Source organism: Neolamprologus brichardi, chromosome 9 (assembly GCF_056152115.1).
Source record: "Neolamprologus brichardi isolate AB-2024 chromosome 9, ASM5615211v1, whole genome shotgun sequence".
Taxonomy (NCBI): domain Eukaryota; kingdom Metazoa; phylum Chordata; class Actinopteri; order Cichliformes; family Cichlidae; genus Neolamprologus; species Neolamprologus brichardi.
The window spans coordinates 1674089-1696929 of record NC_142112.1 but is presented as its reverse complement, the minus strand read 5'-3'; the positions used below and the strand labels follow the sequence as shown (position 1 = coordinate 1696929).

Below are 22841 nucleotides of genomic sequence, written 5' to 3'. Positions count from 1 at the left end.
AGGACCCGTTCCCCGACCCTAAGGCGCAGGGAACAAACCCTCTCATCCACCGGGAAGAACCCCAACGTACCGGCAGCAAGCCGAGGGGATATTAGAATACCCACCCCAGCCCGCCGCCTCTCACCAGGGGTAACTCCAGACTGAGACAGAGTCCAGCCCCTCTCCAGGAGACTGGTTCCAGAGCCCAAGCCGTGCGTAGAGGTGAGCCCGACTATATCTAGCCGGTACCTCTCAACCTCACGCACTAACTCAGGCTCCTTCCCCACCAGAGAGGTGACATTCCATGTCCCTATTGCCAGTCTTGGCAGCCGGGATCAGACCGCCAGGGCCTCCAATGCACCCGACCCCTATGGCGCCTCCTGCGGGTGGTGGGCCTGCAGGAGGATGGGCCCATGTCCCCTTTTCGGGTTGTGCCCGGCCGGGCTCCATGGACTAAGGCCCTGCCACCAGATGCTCGCCCTCGGGCACCCTCCCCGGGCCTGGGTCCAGGGCGGGGCCCCGGTAACTCTATCCTGGGCAGGGTAAACTGTTCCCTCGATGTTTTTCTCATAAGGGTCTTCTGAATCGCTCTTTGTCTGGTCCCTCACCCAGGACCAATTTGCCATGGGAGACCCTACTAGGGGGTAAAAGCCCCCAGACAACATAGCCCCTGGGATCCCTGGGACGCACAAACCCTTCCACCACGATAAGGTAGTGATTCACAGAGAGGCAGGTTAATGCAATATTATTTTATTAAATATAAGATATAAAAGTGGCTTTTGTTGGTTATTAAAACATGTTAGACATGTACGATGGATTATCCCCAAATTCAGTGTTGAAGAAAAGAAAAATCACACTTGTCCAACAATATTCCACGCAGTAACATCCAGAGCTCAACAGGAAGCCGATGTCAAAGCACAAAACTAAACAAAGGTTTAAAATACCAATTTTTTAGCCTTGAAAAGTTTGCAGTTTACAGCCTGGTAAAAGCCTCTTCATAACTGTTGTGGCCTCTGACTATTTTTCACCACAAAAATTCTGCACACCTGAATGGGCATCATGCGGCTTGAAGGAAAAAAAGACAATAAAAATAATTAAATACAATTCCTACGAACTGCCTCACTTACTGCTTTATAAAATTACAACATTTATTTCCATCTGAACTTCATCAGGTATACCTGGACTATATATTCCCAATAAATGTGTGATACAGTGCTTGTGGAAAGTATTGTAATGTTGTAGCCTTATTTCAACATGAATTAAATTCACTTTTCACCAAAATAATTAAAGAAATAAAGGTTTGTGATTAGATTGCTAAAATTGCATCCGGTGGGTTAACCTCTTAAGCCCCAAGCCTACCTGATCTCCTGCGTTTTGCCCCCGTATCAGCGGGCGTTGGGGCTTAAGAGGTTAAAAAGCAAGGCATGGACAGAACCAAACTCCAGTATTCTGAGATGTTTGCCTCTATGTTGGAGAGTATAATGGATTAGAATACAACTAAGCTTTTAGCTTTCTGTTAACTCTTGGTTGTATATAAGTCACGCTTCTCAGTGAAATAGTGGTTTCTGTCTCCCTCTGCCCTCCCCTAGGTCTTCCCTGTAGCTGCCAGGACCGCTTTGTTCCAGTATGTGCCTCTAATGGGCGGACATATCCCAGTGCCTGCGTTGCTCGATGTATGGGATTCAAGGACAGTCAGTTTGTCTTTGGCCCGTGCCACCTCAGTAAACCATGTGCCAGCAAACCCTGCCAGAGAAACCAGAGGTGGGTTCAGTACATTTTACTTGCTCTCTGTCCTTGTCCCAACTAGGGATGGGAATTGATAAGAATTTTGGAATTCTGATTCCATTATCAACATCACTTATCAATTAGATTCCTTATCGATTCTCTTGTCGGTTCTATTTGGGTGGTCTTTAGGTCTGCTTCACCACTAGAAGACATTACATCCATGCAAATTAACTGCATGCTGTGTGGTCAAATGTTTGTGCATGTTGGAGGTTGTCACGGTGGGTATTTTGTGAACGGGCCCAAAAGCAGATGCAGAGAGGTATAGCTGGTTTCAACACACAGACACACAGACACACACAGACCTAAAACACATAACAAACTAGACAAGAAACAAAACACAAAAACTCACGAGACAGATAATAATAATGGCGAACCAAAACTCAACCAAACCCTAAATAAGAATAACAAAGGAACTTGTAATTACAACCTTAACGTAAAAGACTCAAAAATACAAAATAAAACACAAAACACTGGGTCAGAGACCCAACCCGTGACAGGAGGTATTTCCCCTCTTTGTTGTGAGTAGTGTTGGGTCATTACTCAAAAAAATTATGTTTTACACACATTACACAGAACACTTAACATGAAAGTAATGCAGTACCTTACATTACTTTGAAACATATTGCAAATGCAGGACAAACTGCAGGTTACGATTAAAGTGGATTTATTTACAGAGTGACACCTGGTGCTTTATACAGTGGCTACGGGGAAAGGGCTCTAGGGAATCGAGGAAAGGGAAACACTTCACCAAGACAGTCACCCACAGGTCCAACTCGTAATCTATGCTGACGCTCACTCACGACACACTCGCTCGAGTGTCCAGTCACAATGGGACTGGAGAGGTAAGGTTTGAGCTGGAAGACAACATGCATGTGCATATTGCGAGGTAACTTCAGACAGGCAGAAACAGGGTTAGGAGGGTTGGGAGCCAGTTTTCTAGAATCTTTCCAGATTCTGCTAGATTCTACTAGCCCTTTCCTGGGCTAATCAGGTCAAGGGTCCGATGTTGCTCTGCCAGCTGCTTGTTCTGTTCCTTGGTTGGAAGGAGAGCGGCTCAGGTGGCCCTCCATAGGCAGCAAAACCTGTGCATGAATGTAAGGGACTGAAACCACGGTCAAAGATGATGTCCAAAGGATCCCATGGAGCCGGAAGATGTGGTTCGTGAAGAGTTGGGCTGTTTCCAGAGCTGTAGGGAGTTTAGATAAGGCCACAAAGTGAGCCACTTTAGAAAAGCAATCAACGATAGTCAAAATTACCGTGTTCCTGGCATAGGGAGGTAGACCGGTCACGAAGTCAAGGGCAATGTGTGTCGTACAGGGGTTGGCAAAGGTTGAAGCAGGCCAATGGGGGGAGAGCTCTTTGACTTGTTTTGAGGTAGTGCTGGCAGAAACATACTACCTTGTCTCCTTGGCCAGCGGTGGTCACCAGAAGAGGTGTTAAAGGAAGGAGATAGTTTGGTGAATCCCTGGACGGCAGGTGAACTTGGTATTATCTGCCCAATGGAGTACCTGAGGCCAGACAGAGGATGAAACATAAAGTCTCTTGGCGGGCCGGGTACATGGTGAGGTTCCAACCACTGAGCCTCCCAAATAGCTGATTTGATCTCCCAGGTCACCGCTCCCATGATGCAGGTACGTGGGAGAATCCAGGATTCTTGGGAGTGTCTTCAGAGGTCGAGGATTTCCAGGAGAGCGCGTCAGGCTTTATGTTGCGTGAACAAGGCCTGTAAGTGTTGGAAAAGTTGAAACAGGTGAAAAACAGCCCACGTGGCTTGACGGGCGTTTAGCCAATTGGCGGACTGCAGATAGGCTAGGTTCTTATGATTGGTCCAGACGATGAATGTTTTTGAAGTTCCTTCGAGCCAGTGCTGCCACTCCTGCAAGACAAGCATTACGGCTAGGAGTTCCCAGGTCCCCTACTTCATAGTTCTGTTCTGCAGGAGTAACAGTAGTAAGCACGGGGTGGAGCTTACCTTCATGGTCTTTCTAGTGCACAGCTCCCACCCCAGGGTCGGAGGCATCCTCCTCCATGATGAACTGGCGTGTTAGGTCCAGTAGTGATAGGATAGGAGCCGAGACGAAGGGTTTCTTGAGGTGGTTAAAGGCAGTCTGAGCTAACTGGTCCCACTGAAACAATACTGTGGGAGAAATCAAGTGAGCGAGAGGCAAGGCAATTCTTCTAATGTCCCGGATGAAACAGTGATAGAAGTTGTTTTCAATTAGAAGCCTTGGGCCAGTCAAATACTTCTTGAACTTTAACCGGATCAGGCTTGAGATTCCCCTGCTCAATCATGTAATCCAGGAAAGAGTTTTCACATGGAATTCACAATTCTTCCCTTTTACAAACAATTTGTTCTCCAACCCAAATGGCATCACCAAGTAATCAAAGCAGTTCATGTGACAATCATCTCCTCACCCAGAGATGTAATCTTTCCTCCGGTCAATATTGAGATCGTGTTGCTGGAGCCAGGGATAACCTAAAACAAGCGGAGTGAGAGGAGTCTTGAACACGGAAAAACTGATCAGTTCAGAGTGGCTGCCAGGGAGGGTGAAACCTTCTGATATCAGCTTGGCTATCAGTAGATATGTGTCTCATCTAAGCTAATAATCAAATTATGAGCAAATAACTTTATAATTATTATTGATTAATCTATTTTAAAACTGCATCCTGCTTCATTTTGTTACTAATACAAGATCAGCACGTTTAAATTCTGTATTTGTGAAGCATCTGTAAAAGATGCTGAGACCAACAAGAACTGCAAAACAGCATCGATTGTGATCCATCAGCTCATAGCTCAGTTTGATTTGGTTCACATTGTGTTGGTGCAACAATGGTGTAATAAAATATTAAACACACACACAGAGCGAGCGCTGAAGCTCTTTGCTTCCTCAGAGTAAACAATGCAGTGAGCGATCCACCTCAGGTGTGTGTAACACATGATTCGCCGAGCCCAGACTTTTCAGTTGCTATGGTAATAGAGCGAGGTCCTGTGTGTTCAGAAGAAAAAGCTTTGCTCCTGTTCATTTGCTCTTTTTATTGCAGCTTTGGAAATTGTGTACACATAGTTCCTTAAAGGACAGAATGGAGTCATATACATGCAGTGCTGTGATAAAGGATTTGCATACATTTGACTTCGTGGTCACACTAGCACAAGCACATTTTAAATGATTATTTCACTTCAAGGGGAAAGAGTTATCCAGGCTAATCTGCCCATATGTGATTAAAGCGTGCGTCTTTAATCTAATTATATTTATTTTGATGACCTGTAACATATAGGTGTGGCAAATCTGTAACAGACTAAGAAATCAGGGGCGCTCAGGGGGCAAATACTTATACTATATGTTTATGTGTGCTTTGGCAGGTGCATCCCAAAGTATCGCGTGTGTCTGAGTGACGTGTCGGACTGTCCGCAGTATGAGTGCATCGGGCACGCGGCAACCTGCGACAAGAACAGCGAGGACCCAGCCTGCGACACTGAGGGCAGCGACCACCGCAGTCTGTGCCATTTGCACCAGGCTGGGAAAATCTTGGCCTACATGGGCCGCTGCCAGGTATGTTCCACAAAGAGGTTCAGGTGTTTTCAGGGGGATTGTCCTCACCTTGAGAAACTGGAAACTGCTGAGCTAAGAGTTCAGAATCTGCTGTTGTTTGTTGCTGTTGTTTTTGTCACTTTATTTTAAGCAGGAGACTTAGTCATGTGACGTCTTCAGTGTTATTAAAGCTAAAAGCCTCTCAGTATTAGAAGGACTTCTGTAAAGGTTTACTTATGCTCTCAGTTAGGCCCTAACCTAAGGTTCAACAAAAGCAAATAAAATAAATAAATAAAATAAAAAACCCTGAAACGCCTTCAGTCAGCTGCAACAAACGTGGACAGTGACTAGAAAGAGAGCATATTTCTCCCATATTGGCTTCTCTTCACTGGCTCCCTGTGAATCTCATCTTAAAGACCTCGTAGTATTCTATCACCCCAACTGAGCAGGTCAGTCTCAGAGCGCTGGGGCGTTTGTAAACCGTAAACAGGGCATTGAAAAGTGGAACTGTTTGGATTCAGGAGACAGACACTATCTCTACTTTTAAGGTTAGGCTTCAAACTTTCCTTTTTGATAAAGCATATAGTTAGGGCTGGACCAGGTGACCCTGAATCCTCTTAGTGCATCATGAGGAGCCCCCAGTAGCCTAGGCCTACTGCAGCCTAACTGTTTCTTTTCACTCACTCTGCATTGAATTATTAGTTATCAATCATTTCTGGCAGTCTTCGACAGTGTGTCTTTTGTCGTGTCTGCACTTTCATGAAGACGCCGACTGTAATGACAGCTGGGGTGGACAAGGCTAAGCATCAGCCTTTCAAATGAATTGAAAGTCTATCTGGGTCTTTGGTTGATTAATAGGCTGGTGTGAAAAATTGCTGCCACACCTCCCCCTCGGCCTGTGCTTCGAGATTTCTGGTAGTTAGAATGACTCGGGGGTGTTGATTCATTTAAACTAACATAATCATCCTGCTGTAACCAGGTTTCTGTAAGGCAGAGTAAATCCATTTGTTGATCAATTATTAACTCATGTACTAACAGAGACTCGGAGGAGAGAGACCTAATATTTAATAATCCACATTTCACTGTTTTTTTTGTAAACATATATTTATTGAATTTTGTATTCATAAACATCCAACACTTTAAACACCTTGAATATGTGGCAGTAAGAAAGCACTAAGAAAACAAGACATTCAAAAACAAATTAAAAAAATACTAAGGGAAATTAAAAATATATAAAATAAAAAACAAAAGTACAGGATAGTCTATACTGTATACATTCCCAAATTTAGTTGCATATTTTCATTACATTTTTCTCTCTCCAGTTACTCAACATCCCCAGTCTAGCTCCAGGAACATTGTATTTTGTCTCGCATCAATTGTATCGTCAGTTATATCGTGATCGCAAATTTTCAAATAAATATCGTGATAAATATTTTTGGCCATATCCCCTGCTCTATCCATCCATCTTCTTCCGCTTTATCCGGGGCCAGGTCGCGGGGGCAGCAGGCTTTCTGCGGGTGGTGGGCCTGTGGGAGGATGGGCCCATCTCCACTTTTCGGGCTGTGCCCAGCCGGGCCCCATGGACTAAGGGCCGGCCACCAGATGCTCGCCCTCGGGCACCCTCCCTGGGCCTGGCTCCAGGGCGGGGCCCCGGTAACTCTATCCCGGGCAGGGTAAACTGTTCCCTCGATGTTCTATTCATAAGGGTCTTCTGAATCGCTCTTTGTCTGGTCCCTCACCCAGGACCAATTTGCCATGGGAGACCCTACCAGGGGGCAAAAGCCCCCAGACAACATAGCCCCTGGGATCCCTGGGACACACAAACCCCTCCACCACAATAAGGTAGCGGTTCATTGAGAGGCCCTGGTGGTTGCATTGGTTTGATTTCTATTTATTGAGAAGTAGAGATCAATGTTTTCTCCTATGAATTTTATGAAGTCAGACTCTTGTAACCATTTAGGGTGTAAGTGCCAGTTAAAATGTGTTTGTTCATGTGTACAACATTATAAAATTGCGAGACTGGGGCATGATCTGACAGAACGATACTACCGTAAATACTGTCAGTTACACTAGGTAACAACGATGAGGAGAAAATAATCTATTTGAGAGTGGGTTTTAAATGTTGAAGAGTAGCATGAGCCTTCCGTTCTGGTAGGACTTTGAGTCCTCCAAATCTTCTATATATTGAAGTAGTTTCTTTCTTGTTTGAGAATGTGAGGTATCTGACGAGCGATCAGTCTTTGGGTCTAAGGTACAATTTAAGTCACCTGCCAATATGATCTTATCAGGAAAGGTGGCCATTAACAAAAACACATTCTCAAAGAACAATGGGTTGTCATCATTGGGGCCGTAGACATTAACCAAATTTATATTTTCTTTCAAGAAGGCACCCTGGACCACCAAAGATCTACCCGCTCTGTCATAAATAGTGTTATTTACCTGAAAGCGCACTGAGTTGTGAACTAACACCATGACCCCTCTGAAGGAGATGGGAAACAGGACGCTCGTAGTTTGCTGGCCATCTCCTTTGTACTTTCACCCAGTCGTTTCTGAGTAGAAGGGTCTCCTGGATAAAAAATATTGAGGACTTCAGATGCTTAAGCCTGGTAATAACCTGCTTTAGCTTAGTCACTTTTACCATCCCCCTTACACTCCAAGAAGTTTAAACTTCTTATTTGGAGTCATCTGAACCTACAATACTCATGATTGTGTCACTTAGAATCTGTTTTTAAGGTTGAGCGAGATGTTGTTGATTTCCTGTGTGTGGTACACCTCATGTTTGGAGGAGTATTGAAAAAACAAACACAAAGCTGAAAATCTGCCATGAACAAATCTCCTTAGCTATCACCCCGAACCAGACAGCCCTCCCCCCGTGCAATCACCGATTCAGTGTAAATAAGGGAGCAGTTAGACCAAACCAAGCAATCTTAAAAGAACAAAATACAACTAACAAGTTCTTCATGTCTCCCAGCGATAGTAAATATTTTCACGAACATGTATATCTGAAGTGTTCATTGGAGTCTGTTCTGCAGCTTCTAAGTGAAGAAGCCATTACTTCTTGGGACAAAGGTGTATTTGTGAGGAGAGCTACCTGTTTAACAAGTGCATCAGACTTTTCTCTGAGCTAACTGTGTCTTCTACGTTGCTAATTCGCACTTCTGCTTCATCCTGCCTGCACGTCCCTGTTAACGTCCTGTGTGGCTTTCAGCACCACATCAATCTTCGTGGAAAAGTCATTTCTGATCTTGTGGAGAATCTGAATGACATCCATGTTGTGCGCCGTATTCTCGCCTACGCGTGGCTCAGGCTCATCTGCTGAGTTAGCTTGACTACTAGCATACGATACATCGTCTTCCTCATTTGGAGAAGGGTTCGTTTTAATTTTAGAGCCTTCTTCGCTGGCATATTTTGGCCACAGGTGGTAAATTTCACTGTTCGTGGAGTAAAAGTATAATTCTAAGGATTTTACGGCGGGAGCTCACCAAAAGCCATATGTTTAGCCACGCCCCCGACACTTCACTGTTTTACTCTTTGGTTTGGTATTGTTCTATACTCTCTTCTTTTTTACTCATAACTAAAAGAAGTTTAGTTATTTCATTGTTGTTTTTCTAAATTTTCAAGACCTTCTTGTTGATGAAGATGACTCACAGTTTTGTCCATTTGAAATTCAAAAACACAACAAAGGTACATTTTAGTCTGGTGCTTTTTATCAGACTAACAGTACATTAAACATAGCTTTTGGTTGTATGTGTAGTACAAAAAGAACAAATACACTTCCCATAATGTAAATAGTGCCTGGTGTGTTCTGTCCTCAGGAAGGCTGCAGAAAGCCAAAACAAGTCTGTGGCCATAACGGCGAGACCTACAACACGGTGTGTGGCGCCTACTCTGACCGTGTCGCTGTGGACTACGAGGCCCCCTGCAGAGCTGTGGGGGCCGTCTCTGACGTGGCCCCGGACTCAGCCTGCAGTTTGGTTTCATGTCCGAGTCTGTCCACTCCAGGCTGCCACCCTGTCACTCCACCAGGTGAGTGGAGTAGCTCCATCCATGAAAAGGTTAACTGGGCTCAGCCAACAAATGACACTGTGTACATGACATTTATGTAGCGTCATGGACAGCACGGTGGTACAGTAGTGAGGACTGGTTCCTGGCATGACTGCAGCTCCCTCAGGCCAACATGCATTTTATTATAATATGTTCTCTGAACTTTATCCAGGAGCCTGTTGTCCCATATGTGCCAGCGTCCTGCAGATCCTCTGGAGCAAAGAGCGCATGAACACGTTCTCAAAGGTACGGACGGTTCACAGCTGTTTGTTTAGGTAACAAACAAATTTATGAATGATTTATGCTGATGACAAAGTGCTATTTTCTTTAATCAGTGTTGTTAGGTTTGACTTATAGGTACATACATGTCCATAAGTTATGTGCGAGAATGAGAAATGACACGTGTAAAATGAAGGGAGGTGCAAAAAGGCGTGTAAAGTTATGACACCAGCTGAAATCTGTCAGTAAATATACAGCAGTCCTGCAAATAGAAGCTGGTTCAGTCCCAACTGATGGCCTATAAACGCTGTCTCATTACCGAGGTGTACACCAGAAACATTTCATAATAGATAAAACCGTGAGCTCTCTCAAGATATTCACATCCTTATTTTTCAAAACATACTGAAAGCAGAGAAGAACTACTGAAGGTTCCAGTGGGCACTGTTGGACCATAATCCCAAAGCATCCACTATAAACTGGCTACAACCAGCAGCGCCTGTTCTACTCTGTCAATGCTGTCACAAATATGATGACAGCATTGAGCTTACTACAGAAATCGATGCATTTCTAGCAGTGCTGTCAGCGTTAATCTCGTTAAAATGACGTTAACGCCATAACCACATTAACGTAGCAAATCTCCAGTAGTGTCAACGTGTTAGCGCAGTTAGTGCGGTGACGCGTTAGCGCTGTGCAGCCCCACAAAGGGGAGATGTGCTGCGTTAATGTGGTTATGGCGTTAGCGTCATTTAACGAGATTAACGCTGACAGCACTGCTAGAAATGCATTGATTTCTGTAGTATGCTGTCATCATATTTGTGTCAGTGTTCCAGTGAAGACAGACACTGTGGTGCTGTGCTGGCAGCATTAAAGTGTCACTGACCTGTTGTATGAAAGTTGGACAGCAACATGAATGTAATGCTGTCTGTCGCTGCAGCTGAACAAGAAGCAGCCGGTGACGGTCCACGATGTCCTTCAGATCCTGCGGCCTCACATCTCAGTGCCGCAGTGTGATGTCTTCGGCTACCTGAGTATTGACCACCTGCTGGTGGTCATCATCGCCCCAATGGACCAGCAGCCAACACCTCTGCAGGTAACAAACACCGTCGTGATATAGTCTGTTATCTCTGTTGTTCTGCACACGCTTATGTGTTCTTTACTTTGAGGAGAATGTGTGATCATTGTGTTCAGTGTTTGCAGTGAAAGGCTACACTTTAGCTGTGTCAATGCTTTGTTGTTTCCCCAAGAAGAGCAGCTGTGGCGCTCTGTAGGCTTTATTGGATTTATTTATGTTATATTATTATCTGTGTGGATATGACGCTGTAGTCGACGGGTGAAGGCTGAGGGGAAAGTTGGAGATGAACCAAACACGTCAGGTCTCCAACTTTATTTCGTTACGGGACCAGTTGATCAAATCCACAATAATCCATTCTTTAGGTTTTAGAGAAGACTGAGGAAATCTGTGAGGGTTAGAGTTCAACATAGAAGCAGCAGCAGGGAAGATAAGGGAGGGAGAGGGTGGAAGATGGGCCAAAGAGAAGAGTCATGAAGCATGTAGGCCTGGATCGTTGAGGTTCAGTGGGATTAGGCCTCCCCATAACTCACCTTTTTCCCTCACTATGTGTTTGCATTTAACTGTTGTTATTAACGTGCAGTTTTCTTACATAGTGGGTCTTCCTCCCACCACAGCAGTCAGCTTTCCCTGCTGCTACCAAGCCCTTGCTCACAGCTGTTTTTGGGCCTTTTCCAGTATAAAGCACCGTGTGGTGACTGTTGTTGTGTATAAATACTGTTTTGTTTTGCAGATTGAAGCCTGCAGTAAAGAGGCTGAGAAGATCGACTCCCTCATCAACTATGCCAGCCCCACGCTGGTGTCCCACGTCCCGCTGTCTGCCTTCCTCACCTCTGAAATCAAGACATCTTCCATCCGCTCCTCAGGGAGCACGCCACGGTCGCCTCTGACACCCGCCCTGTGTTTCCTTCTGGGTCTGCTTGTTGCACCGGCTGCAGTGCTCTAAGTGCCAGCCTCTGTGACTCCCAGTGTGCCAAAGTCAGGGTGGTGGGCAGCAATGAACAGATCGTGATGACAATCATTCCTATTGACTGACCTGCGTTTCAAACAATCAGGGTGGTTCAAAGCTTTTGTATCAACTGTGTTTAGTGACTAGCCAGTGTGTGTGTGTGTGTGTGTGTGTGTGTGTGTGTGTGTGTGTGTGTGTGTATGTGTGTGTGATAGACACTGTTTATCCGTCCGTCCCAGGAGCACCAGGAGGGGGCGCTGATGTGTATGTTTGATTCAAGACTGCACGAAGTGTCCTTGTTAAGCAGGACATCACACACACATCCAGGTATCTGTGTACATTGTAAACATACGTTGGAGCATACATAATGAAGGGCACACGTCTAAAGCCTGTGGTACATGACAGTGTGCCACATGTGGACCTGGCGATTGAACCTCTAACCTCAGCAGTATTATTGCTCAAACTGAGCCCAACTGATCCAAACACAGTTTGAAGGCTAAACAAAGTCTCCAAAGTCAACTTTTCCAGGATATTCAGTCCGTGCCATCGGCCCGTCTTCTGTGGAAAAAGCTCCCAGTTTGGACAGGGGAGACAGACACCCAGGTACTGGTCTATTTCACGTAGCAGTGATCTAAAACCTTGGTCAGTTTCACCTGATCACATAAAGCTTTCGTCCAAACAAACCTGGTAACACTATACTTGAAGTGGTGCTCATAAAATATCATTAATAGATTGTATTATAAGGTAGAAAACCTACAGTAACACAGAAAAAGCACCAGCTGACAGTGGAAAGGAAAACCCCGTCTTAACAGGAAGAAGCAGGGAGGGTTAAATAAATAATAAATATAAATAATAAAAAAAGTCAGAATAACTTGACCACCTTGGATTTTTGAGCACCAGCTTTGGTCCCCACATAACGACATGAGGATAATAATCATGTCTTTGTTGCACACCATTGGCTGCCTTTCCCACGGGGGCTAAACGAGCCACTCCTGCCCGGCCACGTGGCACATGGTTACCTGCTCACCCACTGAGCTAAACTGGCACCTCAGCATAAATATTAAAAAGAAATATTGTTTGAATTTTTCTTTTTCTGGTATTAGAACCTGTAATAATGAGTTTAATGCCGTCAGTTAAACTGACGTATTTTATGAGCGTCACTTCTAACAAAGTGCTGCCATTCCTGTTGACATTCCTCAAACTCAACCCTACAGCAGCAGAAAGGCCCGACCATCACTCCCTGTGTGATCCAGTAGCTCTGAATAGCAAAAGGGAAGTTTTCTGTTTATATATATATGAGAAGCAATAAGCCATTCACTAACAGAAAGGACAATCAGTTGCTACCCACAATCCTCTGTGGGCAGATTTTCCACAGTATGCCTTATGTCTTATATGAAGTATTAATAAAAATGCAATATAAGAAAAATCTCTATATTTTATATGTATCTGTCTGATTATGTGCCATGTTTCTGAAATAAATAGTTGCTATTCTTTGTTGCATGATGACAATTATAAAATGTGTTTACTCCAGAACATAATATAATATGTTTTTCTCTATGTGTGTATCTGCCTGTATAGCACAATGTGTCTCTATATCTAACAGTATTACTGTGCTAGGCAGCTCTGTAGCAGGGAACCGTCTGTTATTATTAGCATTATTATTATTACTAACTAAGTGTTTTTTCTCTTACTGAGCCTGGGCTGCTTTTTTATGGTAAAAGTGTTTAATTTCAGTTTACAGTAAATAAAATAACTAAAAAGTTCTAACTAAGCTGCAACAGTTCAACCTTTTGGAAGTGCTCGCATTCACTTTGTTGACTCACATGATGCTTCTCTTCTTTAATATGAGGCCTGTTGTCCTGTTGTTTAGCTCTATATTTTTATTTTTGTAGATTTGCTTTATATTCATCTGTTTTCTACATGAGTTTCAGTTTGATTGTTTATGTTGTACTGTCCCCTCTTTGCTAAATGTTTGAAACATGCAGTCTTTTTAAGGACCACGCCCTCAAAGATGCTGTGTTCTCATTGGCCGAGGAGAAGTGTCTGTACTTTGTAATCATTCAGTGTCCGGAACACAGAATTTAAAGAAAGCACACGAGGAAATAAAATAATAAAATTGTATGGCAAAATGTATATTTGATGACTGCATACATGATATATGAGCATAGCATGTAAAGATTAAAAAAGGCTAATGCTAGGAGAATATATCATATATATATATCTATATATAGATATAGATATAGATATAACATATATGTTATATGAAGAGAGGGCATAATAGTTCCTCTTTAAGTCAAAGCTGGCATGATTGATTTAAATGGAGTCTGTATAGAAATAAAAAAAAAACACATAGAAACATTACTTTATTTTTAGCAACTTGTACCTAATAATAAATATTTTAAAAACAAAACATAGTTTGTCTTTTTAGGGTAAGGTAACTCATAAGGCTTTAGCTTAATTACCCGTAAGAGTTATCAGTTAGCTCGTTAATGCTAACTTTAGCTAGATAAACCGGCTAATATCTTTGTTAGCTAATTTGTCAAGTCTTGAGTTTAAAACTCAGCTAAATGACCTTTTTTTGTTGTTCTAGTTCACTAGAATCTGCAAAATGTATATTTGATGACTGCATACATGATATATGAGCATAGCATGTAAAGATTAAAAACGGCTAATGCTAGGAGAATGCTAAAAGGTTTTTCTTCAAGCTTTCTTCAAATGGGCAGACAATATTTTGCATTCATTGTAGGATAAAGACAATCATCTTCATTGTTACTACATTTTATTCAAAAAGGAAAAGAGATGGTAATTTGTATAGTGTAACGTGTTCTGAGAGGCTAGGTTCTTACTTTGGGCAGCTAGTTAGCTAGGTTTGCTGGGTAAATAGCTGCTGCATTGTGAGATGAATGTTTATGCACCATGTTCAAGTTAACTTCCCTTCAGGAAAAGGAATTTTAAGCTTTTAATGTTAAGGCCTATTTGGAATGGGCTAGAGTAATCAATGTACTCAGCAGAGATGGTTTCTGTAATTAAAAAAATGGCATGACCTTTCAGTCTCTGTTACTATTCATTATTCCTTTTACCAAATTGTTGTCTTATCTGTTTTCTTGAGTGGGTTTGACTCCAAAGATACCGTAAATTAAAATTTGAGGACATATGAAAAAGCAGAACCACCTCTTACAGTGAAAGTAGCCTGAAGGCTGGAAAGAAATAACACAACCTCTATGTCATTTGCTGCAAAAGTGATCAAATCTGCACTGACATTTCCAGACCTCTCTAAATAGTGAACAGCGCAGTGAAAGATGGGTCGTTCATATTTAACCCACCGAGGTTCAGGATTTATGTGTTTATGTTAGATAAACACATAAATCCTCAGAGAAAAAGGCAGAATCCAACAGTCCAGCTGCAGGTGGGCCGCGGTGGGGGGCCTGGGCCGGCACCACTGGATCATCCTGTAGATCGTGCGCAGGTTTAAGCTGGTCCATTGAAACCACCTCCTGCCAACCCCCGAAGTCCAAAAGGAAATGCTTGTGGCCTGGTTTAAGAACTCTATATGGGCCGTCATAAAGCGGACGCAAGGAAGGTTGATGGGCATCGTGCCTGACAAAAGCAAACCAAGAAGAGTCCAACGACCTCGGAACAAAAATGTCGGCCAGGCAGTGGTGCACTGGGCCAGGAACAGAAAAGGAGCCTCCTGGGGAACGGAGAGACAGCACAGAGGTATCGAAACACAGAGGGGGGCTCTCAGGCAAAAATTCTCCTGGAACTCGGAGGGGCTGCCCAAGAACGAGTTCGGCCGGAGAAACCCAGAGGTCCTCCTTAACCGCGCAGTGCAACCCCAAACAAAACCCAGGGAAGACAGTCGACTCAGTTGCTGCCCGTTAAGGAAGATCGGAGCACGGCCTTGAGTGACCGGTAAACCGCTCGCACATTCTGTTAGCAGGTGGGTGGTATGGTATAGTGCGGTGGACCTTGACTCCCAGGCCGTCAGCCATGGCAGACCAAAGCTCCAAAATGAACAGGTGGCCCCTGTCCAAGGTAATGTCAGCGGGGGGACCAAAATACGAACCCACGTCGACACAAATGCCCTGGCCACCACCTCCGCCGTCGTGGATACCAGGGGAACCGCCTCCGGCCACCTGGTCGTGCGATCCACCACAGTCAAGGTGCGTGAAACCCTGTGACTGCGGAAGAGGGCCGACCAAATCGACATGCACATGGTCGAAATGCCTACCAGGGACGTGGAAAGGTTCGAGGGGTGGCTAAGTGTGTCTATGGGTCGTCGAGTGTTGGCATGGAACGCACGCCACAGCCCAGCTCATCACAGATTTCCGCAGGCCTGGCCAAATGAACCTGCCGTTGACCAGCTTGACCGAACCCCGTACACCCGGATGAGACAGGGCATGGATGGAGTCGAAAACACAACGGAATGATAGGGCGACCGGTGGAAACGTCGCACAACAAACGCGGACTGCCATCCCACACCGACGTGCCCTCCAGCACAAGGCCTGTTTGCGCGGACCAAAGGGCAAGGGCGTCCGGGTCGGTGCTCTGCTCAGCGGCCATGGCAGCGTGCTCGACACTGACATACACGGGAGAAAGCAACATGTGGGACAAAGGCCTTTCCAGCGGTGCCGTCGTGTAGTGGTTCCCGCTGTCAGCGCCAGATCTGCCGCTCCGGGGGAGGCAGGTGGAGGTGCTGTCGGCAGGTCCGTAGCAGGGAGCGGTAATCCCTCACTGCCAGAAACAGGGAGTTGGCGAGGCTGGCCCTCACGGCCACAGGCAACTGTCGGAGGAAGAGATGGATGAAGAGCAATCCCCCATCATCCGAGCCGAGCAAGGACAACATGCTCTCCATGAGTTCCAGAGCCATCACCCCATCCAGGCCCGAGAGTTCCCTCGGCATCAGAGAAGGTGTATCGCCAAAGCAGCAGGTCCTTAAGGGAGACAAACTTCCTGTGTGCAGGTGGGTCCCGGAGGAGGGTCATTGCACGGTGGGTGGCTAACAGGTCAAGCGAGGCCATGATGAAACTTTGTGTCGTCATCTGAGATGCCGTGAAGAGCAAACTGAGCCTCCACGTGAACGAACCATGACGGGGGATCGTGGAGCCAAAAGTCCGACAACTTGAGCGCTACGGCAAACGTAGCCGCGGCAGGAGGCCAGCGGTCACTGGTGCATCCAGGGCGAGGCCAGCATCATCCAGGGCGAGGCCAGCATCATCCATGGCCAACATGTCCAAATCTAGGGTCACCAATGTGGAGCTATGGTACAAACGACACGGGAGCTCTAACTTTCCACTCCGACTTTATTCCTCACCACACATCAACTGAACACATCGTGCCACACAACTCGACAAAACCCTTTACGGTCGAAAAAGATGTGCTGCTGGTGAACTGGCCATGTGAGTAGCCAACTGGCTACTCACATCGAGCATGGCCCTTGAACTCAACTCACTTACTAGTGGAGACCCAAGTGGGCCACCACAATGTGATAATCGTCCCATTATCCTAAAGTAGACATGAACCTAGTTTTGCACTATCTAATCATACTTATTGAACTGCAGAGGCGTGTGGTGATTTTTATAGAAAGCCAAACAGAGATGACCCCCCCACCACCACACACACGTACGTAGAGCACACAAGCAAAAACACCTTCCTGCACTATTTAACAAGATAAACTGGATTAGATTAAAACTGGTGTCCCCTGTCTGCACTCCTTCCTGGCCAAAGGACTGTAAAGTATGATTAACTCTGTAGTTGAAGAAATATCTACCATATTACCAAAAATGATTTATTATTGGCTGAACGTGATGAGAGGCTGAGAACATTTTCAAGCTATTCTTTTTTCTTCTAAAAAGCAATAAAACACTATGAAAACCCCTCAGTACATATAAGACTGGATTATTGGTGCATAAAGGATCAAGAGTCAGAGAGAAGTCATTAATATTACTGCTGCATGTGTTTAAGATTGGACTCATTTTAAGGTCTTTATATTCTATTTAAGCTCCGGCATCATCAAACTGCTGTTTTTTTAAAGTATATTAAAACATATAATAATAATAAATCAGCTGAAAATGAGGCCGACTGCAAGATGACCAGCAGCACAGAGATGTGGAGTCAGTATAGCTGCTGAAGATGGGCAGTGGCCTCAAATAAAAATGTGTTTGGTGATCTGAAACAGATGAAAATGTCAGCATCATCAAATCAGGAGGAGACTAACAGCACTGTAGACAAAGACAGTGAGGAAGACTGAGGATGTTTTACAGGCCTTTTCAGATGAATGGCTAATTTGGATTAGAAATCATAGAAGCAAAGATGAATGAAGCACATAAAATTACACAAATATAGATCCCATGGCATGAACGTCTGAGGCAGAATGACAAGAAACAGAACAGCACTGAGGTGGATTAGTAACGAATGGGTTTAGAGTGATTAAAGCAGAACTGATTTTGACAGCATGAAAAAGAGGAAGTGATCAAAAGAATAGACGAGATGTCACCGCCTGCAGAGGCAGACTGTGTGAGGAGCAGACACAGGCAAGGAGAACGTGAATGAAGCCTTTATTATGATTACAGGTAGTCAAAAACTGGAGCCTGAGAACTGTGACTGAACTATAATAACAATGAAGACTATGGTTGTGATGACAGGGAGGTAGGTAACACAGACGATGTGACACTGAACACAGGAAGACTTAAATAGACTCAGAGGAAGTGGAGACACGAGGAAACAGCTGACTAGAGTGAACATAATGACGCCACAGTGGAAGTGAAACTAAAACAACATGGACCACAAGACGCCTTTAAAGTAGAACAGGAACCATAAATAAGACGCAGACGTGACATCAGCGAGACAACATGAACCACACAGACTTCAGACATGACAGATTAGACACAATAAGGGAGACTTATTGGTCAGACATAAGGGGAACCATGGACTGTAACTGCAACCTAAGCAAGACAGGATTTAACTAGATAAGCTGAAATGAAGCTAGAACACACCGGTCACATGACCCAGGACTGTGACACCAGAGCCCAAAGGCCTCTGAATATAGGAAGACAAGTGGCGATGGATTCATTCATTATAATAGCGATCTCTGTGTATTTTCTTTAAATAGGTAAACAGTCCACCTGTGGAAAAAACACGCCTGTCTACATGAAGTCCCATAGCATGCACTGTCAAAATAAAAGATAAGAAGATAAGAAGTTGTCCACTAGAGTGGGATTTTCACGGCATGTTCTGCACCACATCTCTGTGCACTCATCATTTCTCTCCTCCTGACATTTCTTTGGAGGTGGAGGAACACCAAAGTAATTGCTTAAAGGAGCTTCTTCGACATTTTTAAGAGTTCTAAACAAATGTCCGTCCGTCCTTATGTACGCAAACGCGCGTTGCAACTTCTTATCTGGTGCGCGTTTTTTATTTTGACAGCTCATGCACACCTGCGGACCACGTATGTGCAGCCCTGCCCATAGTTAGCAGTGCATGTCGTAAGCACAAAGAGACGGGATTGTATCGAGGCACAGTTTAGGGGAGGGTAGAGAAACATTTCTGTAGTACTGAATAGGGATTGGTATCAAAATCCGGTTCTTGTTGGTTCCCACTGTTTCAGTTCCTTGGAATCGTTTGCCATTTTTCCAAACGATTCCCTTATCGATTCCAGTCGCCCCGAATGACGTCACCACGTTGTGGAGCGTCATTTACCTGGCAGGAAACACGGCGGCTCAAACGCTCAAAAGTTTGGTTACACTTTACGAGAACGGATGACAACAGGGCAACTTGCAATACTTGTAAAGTAGATATTTCATTTAAGGGAGGAAACACTACAAATATACAAAAGCATTTGCTCACAAACACGCGATGACCTTAAATGAATGTCGTGTTTTTAATTCCGCTCCGGACTCGTGAATCTCAACCCAGCAGCAGCGGTAACGTTTGCATGTCCTCTCCCGTTAATGCGGCAGGTAAATAATCAACTAACAGTGCAGATTATGTTAGCGCGATCTGCCTTATTACAAACCTGCCATTACTGTGCGTTTAGGTGACCATGATGAGAGAGTCTGGCTCAGATGCTGGCAGTTCTCGCTGCAGTCTACCGTAGCGTCTCCTTTCAGGCAGGATAGACGAATGTCAGCGAGCAGTGACTCAGTTTGTGGTCAAAGGCTTGCAGCCGTTTGCCACAGCAGATGATTTTCAGTAAGTGAATGTGTTTAATTGTAGGCAGGGACATTACTGGATATTCTTGTGTAATTGCTACAGAATAATTTATGTTACACTTTGTTATTGCTACAGAAGAATATTTATTTTATTATTTTACATTTACAATTTTTTTTCCTGGGGACCCTGTGACGCCCCATTGAAGAGCCGTAGGCTGTGGATCTCTTAAGATCTCACTGTTGGGTTTGTAAGGCCATGTTACTCCTAAATTTCTATCTTGTTCAAAGAGAAGATATAAAAAAATGTTTTAAGCTAATCGACCTTAGTGTTCTCCTTTTTTAAAAATAATCGATGAAGAATCGAATCGTTAAACAGAATCGAAAATGGAATCAGAATCGTGAAAATCTTATCAATACCCATCCCTATACTGAAGGTCCCAAATGAGCACAGTGACATCCGTCATCCATAAATGGAAGAAATTTGGAAACACCAAGGCTCTTCCTCGAGCAGCTGCCAGATCAGTCTGAGAGATCGGGGAAGGTGTGCATGACTGTGTGAAAACTCGACGGCTGTTGAGGGAAGAGATGCAACACGAGCATGAGACTGCTGGACAGCCGTGCTCGTCGACCCCCAAAGAACCCCTCAGTGTCTAAGGTGCATGTAAAGGTGAGTGAACAGGTGACTGGGACAGGCAGGACGAGGGCTCGCAGCTCCAGCATATTTTATGTGCTGGGCTGAACAGTGGCTGTTCCAATGCTCGCTGACCCCACAACCCTCATGGACCACACCGACCATGTCGGTCCAGTCCTTCCAAACCAATGGAGAACTCAGTAGAGTCCCTGTGAGACCAGTCAGGCGGTGAGTTTGAAGTGGGCACAGCTCAGCAGCCAACATTAGACTGGTCTCATGCACAGGAGAGCTAGCAGCCAAGGCAAAGTGGTACCAAGGTAGCATGGCTGCAGTACTCTTCTGCTGATGCAGCAAAACCCACCAGACCCTGAGGCCTCACAGCCTCATAGGTGCAAAGACTGCATCCATGCATCCAATCAAACACCTTCCCCTGAAACCTGAAAGGCCTCCAGCCAAAGGCCTGCACATGTGCAGTTAGTGTGTAGTGTGGTTGTCTGAACTTAACAATGAGGGCACTACTGAATCTTACAGTTGGTGCCAAAAGGCCATCAAAGGCAGGTCACAATGTAAACACTGTCTCCAGGTCTGAAACATGAGGAGAGTTATCAGGCCTGGCATGTGCTCCTCTGTCCTGGACAGAAACTCCTGGAGTGGCATCATTAATGCGTATGACATCATATTGTGACACATAATTGTTCTGTCATTTTAATTTCAGTAGTAGCATTGGCTACATTTTTGGGTAAATAGTCGTATATAACTTTGCTTTTTGCAAAATATTGACATGGTGCAAAATATTTTTACATTTACGAATACATTTGCATTTCAAGTTATAAGAATGATGCATTAAACATATTTGTAGTATTCACCTGAAAAACGTTTTCCTATCTAATTTGATGATTTTTGTGTGATTTTAGACCAATTGTGTTAATACAGTGTGGCATGAATAAGGCACGGTGGGTCCAAGGACCATAGTTTTCAGCCATCTTTATTTCAAATACACCACAAAACACACCAACCCCTGAGTCCCTGTGTTTTTAACTCGGCGGGCGTGATTAAGGATGCCCTGCAGGTGCGTCCGCCCTCCCTGCACGGCACTGCAGACCACGCCTCACCACAGACAGTATGTCAAAAGAAAAAACAAACAAACTATAAATTCAGATGTGCTGAAAAGAATTAATGTGGGATAAATAGTTTCTAAAGGTAAAATCAAACGAGGGTTAAAGAGGAATCCAAACACCCTCACAAAGGGGGGTCATTGCCTCTACATATGGAACAGAGTACAGAGATAGTCTCGGTGTCATAGAGAAGCTTGGCTCATCTGGCCAGAGTCACATGAACCAAAACCAAACAGAATAACCTCGTGTGTTGTTGTGATTTTACTGTTTCATAAGCAAATTCTAACCCCAGGCCAAAAACATGCATAAAAATACACTATACATATGAATTACATTACATGTAACTGTCCAATGGCTAATAACCTAACCTCATAGCACAAGCATGCACCTAAGCCATCATAAGACTATGTTCTTATTATATGTAAAGTATTTTTAATCTGTTGTGTTTACAAAGAAAGGAAGATCACAGCAGGGCACGTGTTTAAACATGATTTCATAATCAAACACATGATTTTTCACCATGTAAAATACATGTTCAACGCACCACAACAGTAGAGTCATGACATGATATTAAACAGGAGCTGCCACTCAGGTCTCGAGTCAGGGGCGATTCTAGGATCAGAGCCTTGGGGGTGCTGAGCACCCAGAGAGCTGCCCATCCAGGCAAGGTAAACTTTACTCGTCATAATGAGACGTCTTCCCTGTCTCTGTCAGTCCCTCCTTAAATGTCTCCAGTTGTCACCAGTTCTCTCTGACTGTCTCCTTGGTGCATTTAAACCCCTGTTCCTCTCTGTCCTCATTGTCTGCTGACTTCATCTCCATTATCAGTCATCATAATTTTACCCTCTCTGTGCAAGTCTGCAAATTTCTTTATTAAATCATAAGATTCTTAAATTCATCAAGTCTCTCTGTGCCTGGGTCCTCGTCACAAAACATGACATCACTGTTTTGTACGTTTTAACACAATTTAATCCCCACATTTGTGAAAGAAAAGCAAAACACTTTTTTGAAAAGTCTGTAACAAAACCATCAAATCTGATAAAGGTTATTTAAATGCTGCAAAAGAAGAATGGATTGGAATAAAAAAAAAACATATCCTAACCTTAATTACTGGGAGAATAATGAATGATGCTCATAGTGAGTAAAAAGTAAACTGAGTGCATTTTTTGGACAGAGATTCACTTTTAATGTGTATGTATAATATAAAATAGATACATAAAAAATACACTCCAAAAATAGAAGAGTCCTTGAAATGTACAAAATATTATTAAAAAATTAGAAAATTGAGAGACCTTGGCCTATGGTACAATGTATACAATATATGAAAAGATCTTTACTGCAGATACTACTATGGCTCTGCAGATTTTTTC

General features: G+C 44.1%; 1 protein-coding gene across 1 annotated transcript in view; it reads left to right on the top strand.

The window, feature by feature from the left end:
- The window catches only part of reck (reversion-inducing-cysteine-rich protein with kazal motifs), a 67422-nt gene extending 53714 nt beyond the window's left edge, over window positions 1–13708 (top strand). The window contains exons 16-21 of the mRNA XM_087845805.1: window positions 1569–1740; window positions 5126–5315; window positions 9110–9320; window positions 9511–9584; window positions 10492–10647; window positions 11360–13708. Of these exons, the coding sequence (XP_087701931.1) occupies window positions 1569–1740; window positions 5126–5315; window positions 9110–9320; window positions 9511–9584; window positions 10492–10647; window positions 11360–11572 (1016 nt within the window). The 3' untranslated portion in view covers window positions 11573–13708. The remainder of the gene's footprint in view (window positions 1–1568; window positions 1741–5125; window positions 5316–9109; window positions 9321–9510; window positions 9585–10491; window positions 10648–11359) is intronic.
- Window positions 13709–22841: the final 9133 nt, after the last annotated feature.